At 41.7% G+C, this 17,632-nt stretch overlaps 1 protein-coding gene across 1 annotated transcript; it reads left to right on the top strand.

The window, feature by feature from the left end:
• Window positions 1-1,258: 1,258 nt before the first annotated feature.
• On the top strand, window positions 1,259-17,239 carry LOC134517208 (protein FAM13A-like). The gene is made up of 7 exons (XM_063338480.1): window positions 1,259-1,325; window positions 3,127-3,248; window positions 4,116-4,290; window positions 4,500-4,709; window positions 6,460-6,643; window positions 12,549-12,684; window positions 17,176-17,239. The coding sequence occupies exons 1-7, from the start codon at window positions 1,259-1,261 to the stop codon at window positions 17,218-17,220; spliced, it is 939 nt and encodes a 312-aa protein (XP_063194550.1). The 3' UTR covers window positions 17,221-17,239.
• The last annotated feature ends 393 nt before the right edge of the window (window positions 17,240-17,632 follow it).

Raw genomic sequence — 17,632 nt, 5'->3', positions numbered from 1 at the left:
CACCACTCTGGCAAGTCTCGTGTGCCCTCTAGCTGCTGCAGGCTTTCTGGGAAACTGAAATGTCTTCATTTTCTATAAGCCTCACTGAATTTCACTTTTGGACCCAACAGGTAGGTCTTGTAAACAAATTCGTCAATAACTGCAGTTAGAGGAGCAGTAGAGACCAAGCAGCTGATTGGAGCTGCTGCTGCCTTGTTTGCCCTGTGATGATCCAATAGAAAAAAAAATTGTGCTTGCTGCTCAAGCCAGGAATTTGTTGCTTTAAAAGGTATTTGCCTAGAGTTTACCCCTGAAGCAGGGGGGAGTGGCAAGTCAGAAGGGTTCCTATGACATCTAATAAAACGGAGGGTGAAAATTTGCTGTGGGGTGGGGAGCAAAGAGAGTTTATGAATTTTTAAGTTGTTGGGTTTTTTTTGCACAGGCCTTTTGCGAGATGTTTCTCTGCAGCGAGCAAATTGCTGCTGTCCCAAGAGCACCATTAGCTGGAGCACCTTGTGCTTTTGTCTGTCCCAAAGGGACCTAGCGAAGGTGGGGGAGAGCTGCTCCTGCCCCTGCTGCCTTGCAAACACAGCCATAAAGTATATCAGGGCATGGAGGGAGGGAAAGCGCTGTTTCTGGTGGCTGGAGGGCAGTAGTGGGGCAGAGGATTTGAATGCAGCAGGGAGGGGATGCTACACACCAAAATGGCCCCTGTATCCTCTCAGATGTGAGCGCTGGATGCCATACTGCTGTGACAGAGAAGGGCAGTCACCCCGTGGGGTATGGGAGGATGAACATATTTTCTTCTCTTTTTTAGCGGTCGCTTTTATATGGAGCGGTTTTGGGGACAGCACCATCATCCTTGGCACTGCCTGTGGGACCAACAGCTTTGAACAGGCTTAGCTGTGAAGTGGTTAATGTGGCAGTGGTGGAGGGGTTGGACGGGCACAGGATCACTCAATCAGCCACAGCTGTGGTGATGGGACCAGGTGGAACATATCTGTTGTGACAAGGCCAGCTGCCCCTGCCTGGGGGGCGGGGAGGGCTGCTGGGCAGGCGCCAGCAGGTAGCCATGGGGTGGTGGAGTCCTCTCTTTTGCTACTTTTGGGGAGGCTGGGCTGTTGAGCATGGTGGCATCTGCCTCCAGTTCAGCCCATGGGCAGAACAGCTGAGGGGGCTCTGGGAGTGGTGGTGTTGAGGAGAGGGCTGAGCTTTGCATGTCACCAGCTAAAATGGGCTTGGGGAGAGCCAGCCGTGCTGCAGGAATGGCCCATGCGCCATGGAGAAAGGGATTAAATGCCTGCTGGACCAGCTTTGTCAGCCGGCATCTTCTGCTGCACAGCAAGGTAAATTAATAATTTCCTGAGGGTTGGAAAGGCAAGACCTGGAGCAAGCAGAGGTGGCAGTGAGGAATTTTTGTCTGGGCATGAACCCTACTCTCTAGTGATTTGGCCATGCCTGGCTGCACCTGTGTGGTGGGGGTTGGCATGCCCAAATGTGAGGTCTCTTCTCGTGCCAGGTGTGCAGGAAATCCTCAAATTGTAGGGCAAGAAAGCCTTAAACCATAGCATTTGCAGACCTTGTCGTGGGATGTTGTGGAGAGGTAAGTGGGCTAAAAATCTGCACTATTTTTTATGTGGTGTTTCCTCTCCTAAAGAAGGGGGATTTGCCTTTGCTGTCTGTGCTGAACCAGCAGTCCAGCGCCTCGGAAGAGTAACTCCTGTTTTTCTAGGATTCCACCAAGGGGGTGTCTGACTCAGCACCTGTATTTTCTTTTTTGCTATGTGTGTTTTGGTTTTGTTTTGTATGTACCTACCAGATTTGTATTAAGAATCTCCCCCAATTAGATTTAACTGCAACAGCACTTGCTTCATTGAGACTTATTTCTTAGGAGAGGCTTTGTATGTGAAAGCATTACAATAGAAGATGTTGGGCTTAACAGCATCTACATCTTCCATATTTCAAAGGCTGGATGGAACTTTGTTTGTGTGCTTATCAAATGATTGTGCAGGTGTTATATAAATGAGTATCTATAATATGTATATACTGTCAGCCATCTCAAAATATTTTACTCACTACTGCTAGCAGGCAGAATAGACAGCAGGTAGCGTGAATATCTGCAAACTGGCATTAAAAAACACCACTCAAAAGCAAATATCAAGCACACGATCAGTGTGCTTCAGGAAGCCATGCCGTTGTGTGTGTTAGGTGCCATGGAAACATCTCCTGATGGTAACACGTCCGTCAGCTCGTACAATGTGCCTCCAGCAGCAAGCCTTGGCTACAAGCAGTCCATGTCTACTAGCAGTTAATTTCTACCTTTGACAAAATCTGGAGTGAAACTACTGATTAAGATGATGCCTAGCAATTATGCCACGATGAGTTAATTACAGAGGAACAGCCGAATGGCTGCAGTTAGCTTTGGCCGGACTGCATGGATTTGTGAGGGGAAGAAAGGCAATGGTGTCTTCTGAGCAGCGCAGCTGAAATACTGGCACTCCTGCGGTCTAATATGGGAGCAAGCACCTCCCTTTCACTTTGTGTAAGTGAACTTAAATCTGGCTTCTTGAGTCCTTCCTTACATCTTTTCTTCTGCCCGAGAAGGCTGCGCTTCTTCCCCTAACCCAACTGCTGCATCTGAGGAGGGAAAGAAGGAGGTATTTAAAGTGATATATCATAGATACTTTAGAGGCTTTTTTTTTTTTTAACACCTCGCAGCTTGTATATAAAAATGTTGTAAAATACGTTTGGTACACTCTGATATTGGTTCTATTGGGTAATAGGGAGTTTAGCATTAACACCACGTTCTAAGCTTGCTTATGTGCCGTGAGAGCAAAGTGGTGTCCCAGTGTTTCAGGGGTGTCTGTGTTTCCCCCCCGCCATGGCAGTGGGGCTGGACGCGGCATCCCCGAGCTCCGGCTTGTGGCTCTACTGGAGGCGTGCACCTTAGGAGCTGAAAAACAGCTTTTCTGTAGCGGTTCTGCTACAGATCTGTAGGGAAGTCTTTCCTTTTTCCCCTCTGAAAACATTGTGATAAAAACATTTAAGAAGAGGCTAGTTTTGGAATGTGTTGGGATGATGCTACAAAAAATTAGAATTCCCCTCTGAAAAGAAATGCGGGGACTGTTTAAACATTCCTGAATGCAGAACTGGTAAATCCGGGCGTTCCCGGTTTGGACTTCTGTTCTCATTGCGTGGTGGAAATGGGTCCTCTCTGTGACTGCGAGCACAGCTTGCCTGGGAGGAAAATGAGGATAAAATGTGGCACAGTGGGTAATGTCATCTGTTTGTAAGGCAAAGCAGAGGAGGGAAAGAGGATGAGGGAGTAAAGGCTCCTCATGGCCAGGCGGCATTTCCCCCTTCCTTAAATACATCCCTCCGAGGGACTGAGGGGCTCAGTGGGGCCCAGTCACGGAACCTTCTGGAGCCATCCCCGCCCGGCCCGGGGCAGCCCCTGCCTCTCCTCACGCGGGCCCCTCAGCCTGGGCCTTGCCCTGGGCCCAGGCACCCCTGCACTATCTCACCGGCTTTTCAGCCCACACACACTGGGCAGCCTCCCCATCCTAGCGAGATGAAAAAGTACCTCCCGAGGGCGTTCATGATGTCTCACGTATGTCTTTGCATTGGTTATTGGGGTAAGAAATTCAGAATAAATAGGCGAATGGACGGGAACCCTTTACCAGTGCTGTGGCTGCTGCTTAAGTTCCTCTTCTGGCTCCTCCATGAATCTTGCATTTCTTGTCTTTGTGAATTGGGTAGAAATTCACAAATTTCACGGGGTTGGAGGGCTGTGCGCTAGCACTTAGTCAGCCTTTTCCTTGACTGCAGGGGCCCTTCTTGAGGAAGGGGTTTAGCAACCCCTTCTTGCCCTAAACAGGGCATTCGCCCTGACCTGGACCTCCATTTTCTCTGAATGTAGGTGTGAATGGCTTCTGTTAGGATTTACCCCATGGCAGGTCCTGTCTCAGCTGTAGAGAAGAAGAATTATATTAGTCTTTTAAGAACATGCAGTATAAGTAAAATCTGTACTAAGATGCTACAATGAGGACAATAATTTTACCTAAAATGTAGACCCTTGTAACTTAAGATAATAAAAACTGGTTTCTGCTTATCACTTGCCTGTTTTTATTCCTCAGAAATCATTATCATCTGTTCAAGTCAGGCACACAACAAATAAAGTCTCACCAGATCTACAGTGCAGCAGAGAAAGAAGCACATTTGGTGTTCCTCTGGAAACCCTCATACAGGACGCAACGGAATGTGGAGTTCCTTTTCTTGTGACACAGATGGTGGAGTACCTAGAAATGTTTGGTAAGTTCACGTTTTTTCTGAAAGCTCATGTTCAGTCTCCGAAAACTGTTGTTCTTTAAGTGGTACTTTTCAGCTATAACTGCTGAAAAGTCTATTTTTATGATTATTATGCTTTCTAAGAGGAGCTCTGGCTTTTTGAGATCCAGTTCTCATCACACAGGTATGGTAATGCAACTGTTGCTTACTGTTTTGTATTTCTTCTTAAACAGGTCTGGAGCGTGTTGGTATATTTCGAATCAGCGGCTCAGTAACTAAAATCAAGGAATTGAAGCAGAAGTACAATCAAGGAGAAAAAGTAGACCTTATTAATGATGGAGATGTTGATTCTGTGGCTAGTCTCCTGAAACTCTTCCTGAAAGAACTGCCAGTGGCTGTTTTTCCAGACAACATCTGTTCTGGCTTGCTAAAAACTTTCCAAGGTACAGAATGGGCACCTTCCAAGCTTCTGTTCTTTCTCTGACACTGACAGATAACGTGTTCATTGCACCTTCCTATAAACAAGGATTTAAGTTTCCTTAACCTAAGACTGATGTTTAATTGTTTTTGATGGGCCAGTCTTTTGAATTCATTAAGCATTTTTGGCTCCCCAACATCCTGTGGGAAGGCGTTCTGCTATCCAATCCTGTATTCTTTGACAAAGTACCCATTCTGCATGCTTTTTTTTTCTTTTAAATTGGATACCTTACTTGTTATTGTGATAATATTTTTATTTTTCATCTAATTGCCGTCATAATGCTGCTTGTGTCTTTATATAGCCACTGCCTCACTTCTCTCTTCCAAGTGGAAATTTAACCTTCTCTTGTACAGGAGCCTTTTTGAACATCCCTGTTCCTATTTAGTACTTTTTACTTGTTTTCTTACAGTCTTCTTGCACAGCAGTGTGTGGAGCTGCATGAAGCATTCAACATGCAAAGCCAAGTTGAGTACCTACAGCAATACACTGCTTAGTTCCCTATTCACGGCTATAATGGCTGAGCTAATGAATTCAGATGCTTCTGCCCAGTGATTTTGAGTGATAACTGCTTCAGGTGTTTGCATACAAATAAGTGGATTTCGTGGGTTAGATTGCTTGTTGCTTTTGTTCAAACTTCATCTACTAAGTGCCAAGTTAAGTACATATTTAACAAAAAAAAAAAGGAGAGGAAGAAAGAGAAAGGAATAATTTTCATGAACTATGAAAATCTATGCTGAAAGATCTACAGGTTTTTGCAAGCCCCTTGTTTTGACTACACGGAACAGTCTTACTGTCCGTTTTGGGGTTGTTTTTTTTTTTCCTTTTGTATTTTTTTTCCCCCCTCTCCATCCTGTTTTCCATATTTCTCATTAATAGGTTGAGCACCATGGGTCTTGGCCTTTATGAAATATATATTTTAGGGCTAAAATTGCCCTTTAGGGCATGATTTGCTATTCACAATGTCAAAGCTACGCAGATGTGTCCTGGTGATCTATGGCAAATCTGTGCATCAGCTGCCAGTTATTGAGCAGTACTGTCATCTCAGTTCTAATAACCGGGAGACTTTATCATACTAATTTTGAACTGCTGATCAAATAGAGTGGTTTGTGAACCCATTTACTGCCTTGTAACTCTTTGAAGAATGAGAACCAAGAAAATGCTAAGTATCCCCAATTTAGATTTTTAAGCATCTCTTGTGTAACTACAGTTGCATATTTATAGAGCAAAAATGTTTTGAGACCGAGAACTACCAATTAGTCAGGAAATGAAGATGATGTGGGGCTGAAAGGGTACAATTTCTTATTCCTCTTAATGAGACTCACAGCATGTGTAAAATCTCTGGGGAGAGTCAAGGCTGACAATCCTGTATCACCTATAAAGGCAGCTTTAAGGATTCAGGTACACGACTACTGCCTGCAATTCCATTAAAAAAAGCAGCAAGTTCTAGAGGATTCTGTTATAACAGGAAGAACAGCAGAAACAGTGCATATAAAACTCAGTATCTGGAAAATCCATGCTAGTTTAATATTAATATGTGAAAATTGTTGTCAAGATTTAGCATATAAATTCTTTGTTTAGGACATATTTATTCTTCACTTTGCTCTAATATATTTTAAAGCCTTCCATCTTTTTCAGATCTATAATAATGCCTGTGATGGAATTGTATTATTATTAGGAATACCTATGTAATAACTTTTCTTCCCCCTCCCGCACAGAGCACAAAGTCCACACAACAGAATGCATAGAGAACTTCAGACAGTTGCTCAGCTGCCTGCCCAAAGCCCATCAAAACCTTCTTCAGTTCCTGTCTGCTTTCCTGTTAAAGGTGGCAACGTACAGTGCAGTGAATTTCATGACTCTGGAAAACCTAGCCATTGTGTTTGGACCTGTTCTTTTCAAGTGAGTGCTCTCTATTTAGTTACCTTAGATAGTACCACTAGATCACACTTTACAACGAGGCTTTCTGTCATAACTGTACGTCTAATAGTAAGTGCAGCATTTTGAAAGTTAAATGCTTATATAGTATATTATGGGCAGACGTGACTGATTCTGAGCTGGCTGACCACCTTCATCCTGTTAGGCGCTGACTGTAGAGGGCCAGCCTTAAGTAAGAAACCATCTGAAAAGAAGAGACATGAGGGATGGAGAGCTGTTTAATGAGAACTACTCCTCTTTTCTTAGCCAAACTGAGTGCTGGCTGTGGAGGCTACTTAGTTTATAGCCTTGATTTTTTAAAAGCTAAGGCTGACTTTGATCTTGTAATAGTATTTGATATATCTCCTCTATTAAGAAAGAGCAGTAACTTGTTCTGCCCTTGTCACTAAAATGGAAGTTGACATCCAGAGACCAGCTGAGCTCACGAGCAGTGAGTGCTTGGCTGAAGCTAGAGAAGGTATGTTTGGGATGATGGTGAGTGGGCGCTTAAATGGATGGTAAAAAAGAAAGGTGGAAGGGCATACGTCATGCAAGTCAGGGTGGTGAAGGAACAGCCTAGAGTGATATGATAATGGAAGATTTTCCAGTGAAGCTGGAACAATTTGGTTCTGTATCCTATCCTTCATGTTGACACTAGAGGATGTTAAAATGCTTATACCTGTCTTATAATTTGTAAACCTTTGTTTTAGTGGATCATAGCCATTTCAGCTTAATGCCACTTTGCAAAAATGTACATGTTAACAATTAGTATTTTCTATGCAGTAAAAGAAACCTTGATGGTTTTTCACTTCTTTTGTATGGGATGACAAGCAAGTTATTAAAAAGATACAGTCATAAAAATTGGTACCAAGCATATAAGAAATCAATCACAGGGTTTGTTTTGGAGAACTGCTCTCTTAAACCTTGCTGCTGTTTCCATAGGTTTCCATGTTTATGTCTGTTTACCTGCCCTGTGGGCTTATCACCAGATGTACCAGAGTTTAACCTTTGCAGGTGGTATAAGTAAAAGGATCCTTACTTTAGCGAGAGTACAGCTAGGGACAAGAATCCAATGACATGTGGTGTGGTAGGAGTTATGCCGTTTGCTCCTGTGAGAACAGGCTTGACAATGGAGGATATTCAGTGATAGAACAAAGCAGTTCTATGACCAAACCCCAAGTTCCTTAATATCTGCATGCTAAAATTAGTAAATGAGTGTAGGCAGATGAGGCTTACTTCCCAGTGTCTGGATTAGTTGTGTGGCGATACTTCTAAACAGGTAAACGGCTGATGCCAAAAGTCCTTCAGCAAAAATCTATCCCTTGACCCCCACACTAAATCAATGAGGACTGCAGTGACCCTCGCTCTCCTGCCATCAGGCCCCCTTTGCTATCACATGGGGCTTCTGTGCATGCACACCCATGCAAGAATACTTTATTTTATTCCTTTATCTCCGTTTATTTTATTCCTTAATCTCCAGAGGATTTGGCTCTGAATGTGCACCCACTGATTTCTGTATCAACACATAAGAATCCAGGAGGCTCCCTTATTGATTGATGAGCTGTTTCAGTTTTTAAGCAACCCGCTGTGTCTTTGGAGATGGTCCAGCTACTTTTGAACATGCCCCCCGTCTGGTTTTTAAAGTACACTTAGTGCTAAACTAAATGCTTGTGGCAATGACCTGCCTGAGAACCCTTGAAAACGATCAGTATCAGGTTTCCCTACCAGAGTGACTTGTGAAGACAACACAGCTACCATAATTAGAAGTATATCTGCCCTATGAACATTCACTCCAGCTTCTTACAGTCATTCTGATCTCGCCAGTTCTGGGGGAGAAACCAGCCAGTCTGGAGCTTATGTTTTGTAAAGTGTTTAATTAGTGCTATCCTTGGAGAGTTACCTCCTAGGATTATGAAACATCACCTTTTTGGTAGTTGGGTGGGGAGGAGAGCCTTGCAACTGGGACTTTCTCTCAGTGACATTGCCATACCACTTCCTGCTGAGTGATCTGAGGCCTCAAATGATTCAGAATAAACCATTTGTATTGTCCTGTACAGCAGCAAAATTCAAGGTAGTCTAATGTGGCAAACTGTATCTACTGACACAGGGAATAAAGTCATAAATATCCTTTACCTCTTTCAGAGCAAGAATTAGTGCAATTAGCCGCCACATTATGAAACATTTGGCAGCCAGAGTGTAGATTCACTGGAAAGTGAGACATGTTGGGTAGTATTTGCTACAGTTGTTCAGTCAGAACGTGAAGGTTATGGAAAAAAACAACTCTAGATCTAATCTGCAGAAATGCCTACCCCATGCAATTGTTAGAAATAACCTTTGGATGTAATGTCAGCTCCACTTACAGCACTAATTCATTGCAGGTGTTAAAATCTGCATCTATTCTGGCAATCTGCGGTTTTGTGCAATTACTTCTTCCTTCTTTGACATTAAACAAGTAAACTAGGTTGTTTATAAGCCTTTTTACTTTACATTTTTGATCTATTTATATTCAAGTGTAAACTCTGCCCATGATTATCACCTGTCTCAATCTGTTGACACTTTTATTTGTGGAGACCTGTCGTGCTTATAGTTTCATTGAAATAACTTGAGTTGGAATATTCAGTAGTTGGAACACAGAACACATACGGGCCATCAGGACACAAAATTGGAATATAAAACTTGCTGCTCATTAAACCTTGCAAGCCGAAACGGCACATACTTCATAATTAGTAACTGTGGTAATTGCAACACAAAAAAAATATAAGCCTTAGCAGAGGTATTATATTGGAAGTCTAGTTACAGGATCACAGAGAACTCCTATTATCACGAATTTTAAATGCTAGGAAACTAATATAATTGTTTGTGTGAAAACTGAATGTTAAATAAGCTGTTTCTTCTCTATTTTTAATTTATTGTACCCCCTTACTTTGATACTGCTTGTATTGGATATTTAACTAAAATACTCATATTGGCATTATTCTGTTACATTATTAGTAATTAGACAGCTTCCTGTCCCTGTTCAGGGTGGTAGGACCCAAAGGTGGGGGTAAGAAATGAAGGCGTATTTCAGAAAAGCGTTAACTGAGTAAAATGTTTCATTTTATCCTTAGTCTCCTTTGCAAACCAGGTCCTTGTGATTTCTTCTACTGGCCTCCCTCCCTCATGCTGTTTTTCGCCAGTGAGACTGAGTTAAGCTATGTTCACTGCTGTTAAGTTGCTCCACTAGCACCTTTCCGATTGCTTTTCTTTTAGATTTTTGACCCTGCCATCTGTTTCTTATCTTTTGAGACTTCAGTCTTAATATCTGCATGATGCAGCATTCATGTCCTTGCCTCCTAAGTAAGAGGAACAAAAAGTGCAACTTGTAGGCCAAAATTCAGGTGGCTACTACTCCCTACGCTTTCTTTGTTAAGCTCCACTCTTTTGTCAGTTTCTGCTGTTTATTTCTTTCTGCTTATCCTCTGAACTATTTATTTCTGTTGCCATTCATTCTTCTTGTGAGCTGTTTCATGTCCTGGTAGTCTCTGTAAACCCCAACAAGTATGAGCTGCTCTGCTTTTATTAGAGATTCAACTGCTGTTACTTAAATTTCTGTGGGTACTTCATTATGCCTCATCTTGGTAAAGAGATTTCTGCTACTAACCTCAGTAAGTAGTTCCTGCATGAGTGTACAAGGATACTAGCCAACCAGTTGTTTGCTTCTACTCACTTTGACTCATTCTTTCTGTAAATGTGCAGCAAGCCTCATATACAAGCCACTGCCAGCAGGGAACCTTGGCAGATCTCCTGGAAAAAAGCCAAGGCAAGGGACTGCATGGATTTTCTAGCTTGCATTTTTGTGGCAAAGCAACTTTGAAAGGTTTAGGCTCAAGGAAACCAGTGGCTGATTCCTGATGACCAAGTTTGAATTGTTTCTTATTTGTAGTGAGTGTTCTCCTGTGTTTCATTTGTACTGCAACTGATTACAGGGGTTTTATGTGAAGTGCAGAATATACTTCAGTAGCTGTGCTCTTCCTAGGAACATGTCCTGGATTCAGCAGTGTATGAACATGGTTCCCCTACACAGCCTGATAACACAGTTTCTGCTAGCAGCAGAAGTATCTGAAGAGGCAGGAAGTGATTATTTTCCAAAATTAATTGAAAGTCATTGTGGAAGGTGGCTGCAGAGGAAACTAAAAATGTATTTTCTATATTTGGAATACCCATCTGTTTCTGCCCGTGAATATCTGTGAATGGGCAGACATTGATATTTGGAGTCAGCTGTAGGGTCGCATCCCAGAGTATTGATTAGATTTGTTTGAGAATGAATTGAGAACGGGGCACCCAAAATATAGGCCGCTAGTCACAAAAAATGGGACCCAATAAGTAGGGTGAGAGCTGTTTATCTTCTTAATGGACATCTTGTGGAGTGCTCCTTGCTGGTAAGAGTTAACAGCTGGCAGAGATGGATTCGAGAACATATGTCTAGGTTAAAGAAAGAAGCTGAGAAAAAGAAGGCAAGGGACTAAAAAGATTGCTTCTATGGCCTGTAAGTAGAGGGTTTTAATGTTTGGGTAAGCGATGAATAATCTCTTAGGACTGTTGCATGTAGGAAAGGCTGTTGCTCGGTCAACCGGGTTTTACACATGGGCTTGCTTTTTGTGGAGAAATTGAGTCTGTTCTGAGAACAGGAGGAATCTAAGAAGGAGAAATGTTAGCCAACCCTAAAGAAAGATGTGATGACGCAGTAGTTTATCCTGTAAATCTGTCTACGTTGTACCTGGCTATAAGTGTGCTTAAACCATCATCTTTCAAAAGGAGCCCAAATTCAAGTTCTTACAGAAATAACAGTAAGCTTACAAAAGGAGAACGTGAATGAGGGCAATTGGGCTCAGTGCATGTATTTAATTGGACTGGGCCCAGTGCGTATATTTGTACTTTAAAATCACAAATTAATAATGAATGTACTGATTTGGCAAACAGAAGACTGGTGTGTGTACGTCTCCACAATAGTCTCCAGAGTTTATGAATTTCTTGTTTAAATGTTAATATTGTGCTGGGTTGAACTGAGTTGGTGCAGCATGGCTAGAGAAGCTGGATTAAGGTGACAGCATTTATGTAAATGTCCTCCAAACTTCCAAACAGTTCACGGGGCAGGGGGTGGAGTGAGGAAATACACAGTTCCTTCAGGGAATGAGGTTAAAATCCCATATAAAGAATCCCCTGACTTTAATTAAATTATCTCAATTTAGGCTTTTTGTGTGGATAGTAAAAGTTCAACTACTATTTATTTAAAAAAGAGGGGGAAAAGAAAAGAGAGAAAAAGACAGAAAAAACCAAAACAAAACCCGTTAACAGGAGTGTGTGGAAGTTCCACTCTATGTGCCTGATATCTGTGAACTCATAATTTTTTGCACTGAAACAGCTTCTTACCTGTGTTTTTTTTTTCAGGCAGTTCTGGTAATAAGACATTCTAGCCATGAAAGTTCACCTTCATAAACTAAGCTAGAACAACAAAATGCCTTTCTTCAGCCTCAATGCCAGTGTGTGATGGCAGACTTCTAAGGCTTTTTTTTGTCCTTGTCATCCTTGATTTTTATGAACTTAATCGCTGAGTTACTGTCAAGTTCTAACTATTTTGTTGTGCTGCCTCAAAGATTCATTGTGTTGTGAATTGCTGCAGCAAACTGGGGCTCCGTCACCGTGAGGCTCCCAGCGTTGTGAACCCACCAAATTAAGTTGGTACCTGTCCCAACAGTCACCTTTGGGAAATGAGGCTGGCACTCTCTTTTATCCAGTCTTCTAGCTGTCTGCTTAGCTGAATTATCTTGGGTACTGGGGGGCTCCCTGTGTGACTCATCACTAGCTCCTGATCTGAGAGCTCCCAAACTTAATCCCTCTTCGCTTCCCTTAGGATCCCTGTCAGTCCCTTGGCTTGTGAAGAACAAAGGCTTTACAATGGCCTCCTGCTGTATTTGCTTCAAGATCATGAGATGCTTTTTGTTGACCTGAACGCTTGTGTTTCACAGAGACAAGCAGATGGCCTTCAGGTAAGAAAGTTACGTTAATTGGTTCAGCAAGTAATCAAAAGTGCTTCGTTAGGTTCTAAGCTACAAATGGAAACGTATTTGCTTATACATAATGTAATTAACGACTATAGCTTGTTGCCAGCAATGTAAATATTCATCATATGCCTAAGCTAGAGGGGAAACATGAGTGTTTAAAATTCTGATTTTGAAAAAAAAATGCACCCGCAAAAGTAAAAGGTCAAGAATAAAATCCCAAGTTGTTCCAATTTAAATATCTTGATGCCAGGTTTGTTAGATCAAAGCTGCTGGATTTTTCCTCTAATGAAGCACTTCTTATTTTGTGTGTGTTTGGCTGTACAGTGATGATGCAGGAAAGCAAAACCAGAAGGGTGAAACCCCTCTCACCTTTCCAGAGCTCACTGTGTATATTTCAGTCTCTCCGTGGGCATATTCTTTTCTAAAACTTTGTTAGTACTTTGATTCCTCTTTTGCCTTTTTTGGCAAAAGTCTCCTGGTGGAAGAAACATGATAGACAAATGCTGGTTTAGGGACAGGGTCAATATAAGTCTTGTTTTCAGTTTGTGATGTGATGTGTCATTGCTGCTTAACTTGAAATTGATTTTTACAAGAAGACATGAAGGAAGTGTTGTAGCAAAACCTACAGTTTAGTACTGCACCACGCAGTTACCACACATCCTTGCGGTTCGTGACTAGATGGATAGCAATGTGCCAGATCAGGTGAAGGATTATAAGGGATTTGCATTGTATGTAATTGTAGATCATGGTGCTTGTGTTTGCGAGTCCTTAATTTCCTGGGTTCTTTCTCCAAGCATGTGTGTTAAGGAAAACCGGCAGACTTCTAATACAAAGTCAAATTCAGCATTTGGAGCATCTTATGTATCCCAAACTGAATATTGAGACTGTACTGCTCCTTGGAACCTCTCTTTTAAAATAAATCCTGTACAGCCGTAGGTACGGAGAAAAACATACACTGATACAAGGATGTTTCTGAAATATTCCTGCTATATCACAGGACATGGCCCAAAATCTAAAACTAGGGTTGTTTCACATAAAGACAGTGTTGGAGCCCACACCTCCAGCTGCCCGTACTCTCTGAAGATGTCCCATGTCACTACCACCTTTGAGAATTCCTGCAACCTGTACTCAAACGAGCATGAACGATAAAATATTAGTTGTCCTGTTGTATCTGCTTCTGCGTACAAAACTAGAAGCAGCATCAGCAGCTAAAGGAAGTTGGAAGGGTATTAGAGAAGCCAGGAAACCTGGCTTTCTACTGCAGTGCTTTTGTTTTAGAAGCAACTTCCCTCCCTGTAATTCTGCAAAATGTCACAGTCTGTCTGGGATTGTGGTGATGTGGGAAAGAATTCTGCTAAAAAGATCCTTTCAAGTTCTTTAATAAAACCTCAGACAAGGCATAGCCATGAGGCACTCTCCTGCTCTGAGGTAAGCTTATGAAAGAATTCTCATCTGTGGGTGAGAAGGGAATTCAGTATTCTGTGGCTGATCTTGTTTTTGTAATTTCTGGCAGGAAACCCAGCACGTTGGATAGGTACCCTTCATCTTTCATAATATAACAATTGCTCAAAGTCCACTAAACTGGAAACATCAAAGTTAGGTTTACAAACCAAACATATTAAAAGTGCCTGTTCTAGTTCCAGCAAAGCAAGCAAAAAGTGAAATGGCAAACCTGGCTCAGGTCCCTTGTTGCTTCCTGGAAATGAAACTTGCTTTTATTGGCTCTTTCTCATGAAATAACTTAAAGCAGTTACACAGATACTTGCATTTGGACTATTTAATGCCTGTGATTTTTTTGTTGTTGTTGTTGTTGGTTTTGGGATGCCTTCCCCCCCCGCCTTCAACATTCTATGTTACCCTAATTATTTGAGCTTTAACAAGTTAAAGCCATGCCAACCTGGCAGACATGCCATACAGCTGACATAAGCTTAACCTCCAGTTGTGTCTTTGTTAGGCTGAGATGGGCAAGATCGATTGTTTCTGAGCAGAGCTCTTAGTATCTTGAAGTGCCAGAGTCATCCCACCTACCTCTACCTCTGCAGGCTGATTCAGGCTGACAGACTGGAAGAAAAATTTGCAAGTTTTTGAGAGGCACCAGTCTAATAGTTCAGAACTATTACCCTGTCTGGCTAGTAGACTACTCAGTGCCACCTATTCCATCTAAAGAGAGTGGTTTAAAAGATATATCCAAGCTACTATTCATTTTAGTTTGTCCTTTTTCCTGGCTACTGTATGTTGTACACTTATTTATTTTCTTAGGCTGGAGTTGGAATGCTGTAAAATCCTGCCAGGGTTTCATTTCTTAAAGTTGTCCTATAACCTTCTGTCAGAGCTTGCAAAGTGCACTGGTACTAAAGTGATTTTCCTGCTTGGCTTAAATCATTCTTTAAAAAGAGGTTAGACAACACTGTGGTGGTGTTTGTGACCTGAGGCCTCTCTAGGTAACTGTGTTTCACCTGAAACGTATCACTAGCTGTGCTGAGGTGTACAAGATTAGCTTAACTTCTATAGTACAATTAAATTATGGACCAAACCTTGCTAATAGCAATTTGTCATACTGTCTGCCCTCATCACTTGTGAATCTTGGGTTTTAGATAAAAATTTACTATGGATTTTTTTTTTTTTGCATCTAGTCCAAGAGTGTTTTTTCATATCTCCTTTCTGTAGAGAAGTCATAGATAAATCCACCCTGAATTATGCACGCTACCTTTGTCTTGCAAACAAATAGAAGCCTGACTTCTATTGTACACACCTGTGGGTGCGTACAAGCCATTGCATGTCTCTCCATCAAAGCATGGGGTTAATTAGAAGAAAAGCCTACACCCTGAGGAAACAAGTCTCATTCCTTGTTTTCTTCCTTTGTCCTTTTACACATGCTTTACTATGTCTCAGTAAGGCTGCAGGGACTGCCTATTGGTTGGATCTCACGTAGCTACTCGCTACAATCGTGGAACCCCATTATGAAGGGATTGGAGAGATCCAGAGGGCTGGGGAAGTGGAGCTGGACACTCTCCTGGACTTGCAGGTTGACCGCAGACACCTCAGAGTGAATTTCTGAAATTGCAGTGTGGTTTGGAGTTGGTCAGAATAATGCAACTGAATATTTCATGGATACTTTATCTACTCAAACTATGGTTTTGTTGGGAAGGCTTTTGTGGTCTGGAGACTTTTGTCAATCTCAGGTTTTTAGCCTTTTTCAAGGATCAGATGGACGTTTCAGCGTTAACCCTGTTTTGTAAAAAAAAAAAAAAAAAAAAAAAAAAGTCGTGCCTCCCTATCATCTGAAGTTGCCATAAAAAATAAATAGCGGTCTCCACAATGGACTGTCTTCAATCTGGAGGACAGTAATAATTTAACTGATGTTATACTTTGCTAATCCCATGACAATGCTTGTGAAATTAGTCGAAACCATTCGGAATGAACAAACAAGCAGGCATTATCTCATGATCTAGTATACTGAAATTTCCAGGTTAGACTAAATTTTCTTGTCAAAATAATTTTTCAAGGGTAGAGGAACATAATTCCAATTCCTGTTTGTGGCTCTTTACAATTTACTAAGTTTAAACTTCTACAGGTCTTGATTTTCTTTCATTTGAGTTCTTTGCTTAGCAATAATAACTTTTACTTGGGTTTGGATGTAAACATAGCAAATCCTGTGTGTACCATATGAACTGCCAGGATATTTGTCAATGTTTCTGTAGGGATTGCTGTTGCATTATAGAAAGACAACTTTGTATTATTTCCCATTCATGGAAAAAGTATTTTCCCTAACATTTATAAATCTAGCAAAAGCATGGACTCATTAAACATTAAGTTTTAATTGTGTATTTGAGTACTGCCCAAACCAGAAGACTGGATAAAAAATGCCATACATTCAGGATCAAGTAGGACCTGTATCCCTACAAAAATTGTGGCCAATAGATTTTATAGCTTCTGTTCTGTTTTGTTTTGTTTGGTTGTTTTTTTCTTCCTTCTGGATAAACAGTGCAGAATATTTTACCAACTGTAGGCATAAGGATTTGATAAAACCTGCTGTAGCCTATGCAAGTGTGACTTAAAACAACCAAAGTGGATGCGGCTGGAGTACTCATTACTCCTTCTAGGTCTTCAGTGCCAGAGCCTTTCTGCCTGTCAGTGGAAGGAATAGGACAGAGAGAGAGCGAGGTGCTATTTCTGTGTTGTGTCTGTGATCTGTAGCAGACTGGCCTTTGTACTGGAGATCTGTAACTTGGAAACGACGAGCGGGCCTGGTCTCCATTTTTAGTGAGCTGTGGGGTGTGTAGGGAATGTCGCTGACTTAATGTTTGCTCCAGGAAAACTGTGGGTTTCTCTTGACTTGCTGCACAAGTGCTTTGTGACACTGCTGTCACACTTTAACCCCTTTCTATGACTTAGTGGATTTTGCCACTATCCACTGTATGGATGTATGTATGTAGATTTTTATAATTTAATTTATTTATTTTTTTCCTGTGGAAGTCTGCTCTAGGAGAGAATACTGTCAAGAGACACTGTGCTGTGTGACATGAAGCACACCGTCAGCTGCGCTTTACTGTAACAAGCAGCTTGAGCACAGAAGAGGGAAGCCGATCAAACTGAAATCCTGAGATTCTTTAATGCAATCAATAATAGAAGAACAGAGCTCATGCAATCACACTAGCTGATTACGCTGAGCACTGTCTGTCATTCAATAATGATAGAAAGCGCGTGAGAGGGGAAGGTCTTTCTAAAAATGGTCACTGATACAGACCCTCTCTGGCTTGGAAAATATGTTTGGAAAGCAGTAAGTGATACAGAAACCAACTCAGTAGAGACTTGTCTTTGTTACTTTTCAGTCCGTGAATGCCCATTTTCAGTTTTGCTGTGAACAGAGTGTCTCAAAAGCTCCTACCATATTCAGGCTCTCAGAATTTACATAGATTACAGATTACAGAGC

The sequence above is a fragment of the Chroicocephalus ridibundus genome, chromosome 6 (genome assembly GCF_963924245.1).
Source record: "Chroicocephalus ridibundus chromosome 6, bChrRid1.1, whole genome shotgun sequence".
Lineage (NCBI taxonomy): Eukaryota > Metazoa > Chordata > Aves > Charadriiformes > Laridae > Chroicocephalus > Chroicocephalus ridibundus.
This window is presented reverse-complemented; position numbering and strand designations above follow the sequence as displayed.

Coding starts and splice junctions, on each gene's coding strand:
- LOC134517208 (XM_063338480.1), top strand. CDS start 1,259: ATGGAGAAAGGGATTAAATGCCTGCTGGACCAGCTTTGTCAGCCGGCA. Junction 1,326..3,126: donor ATCTTCTGCTGCACAGCAAG/GTAAATTAATAA, acceptor TCCTGAATGCAG/AACTGGTAAATCCGGGCGTT. Junction 12,685..17,175: donor GACAAGCAGATGGCCTTCAG/GTAAGAAAGTTA, acceptor TTCCTGTGGAAG/TCTGCTCTAGGAGAGAATAC.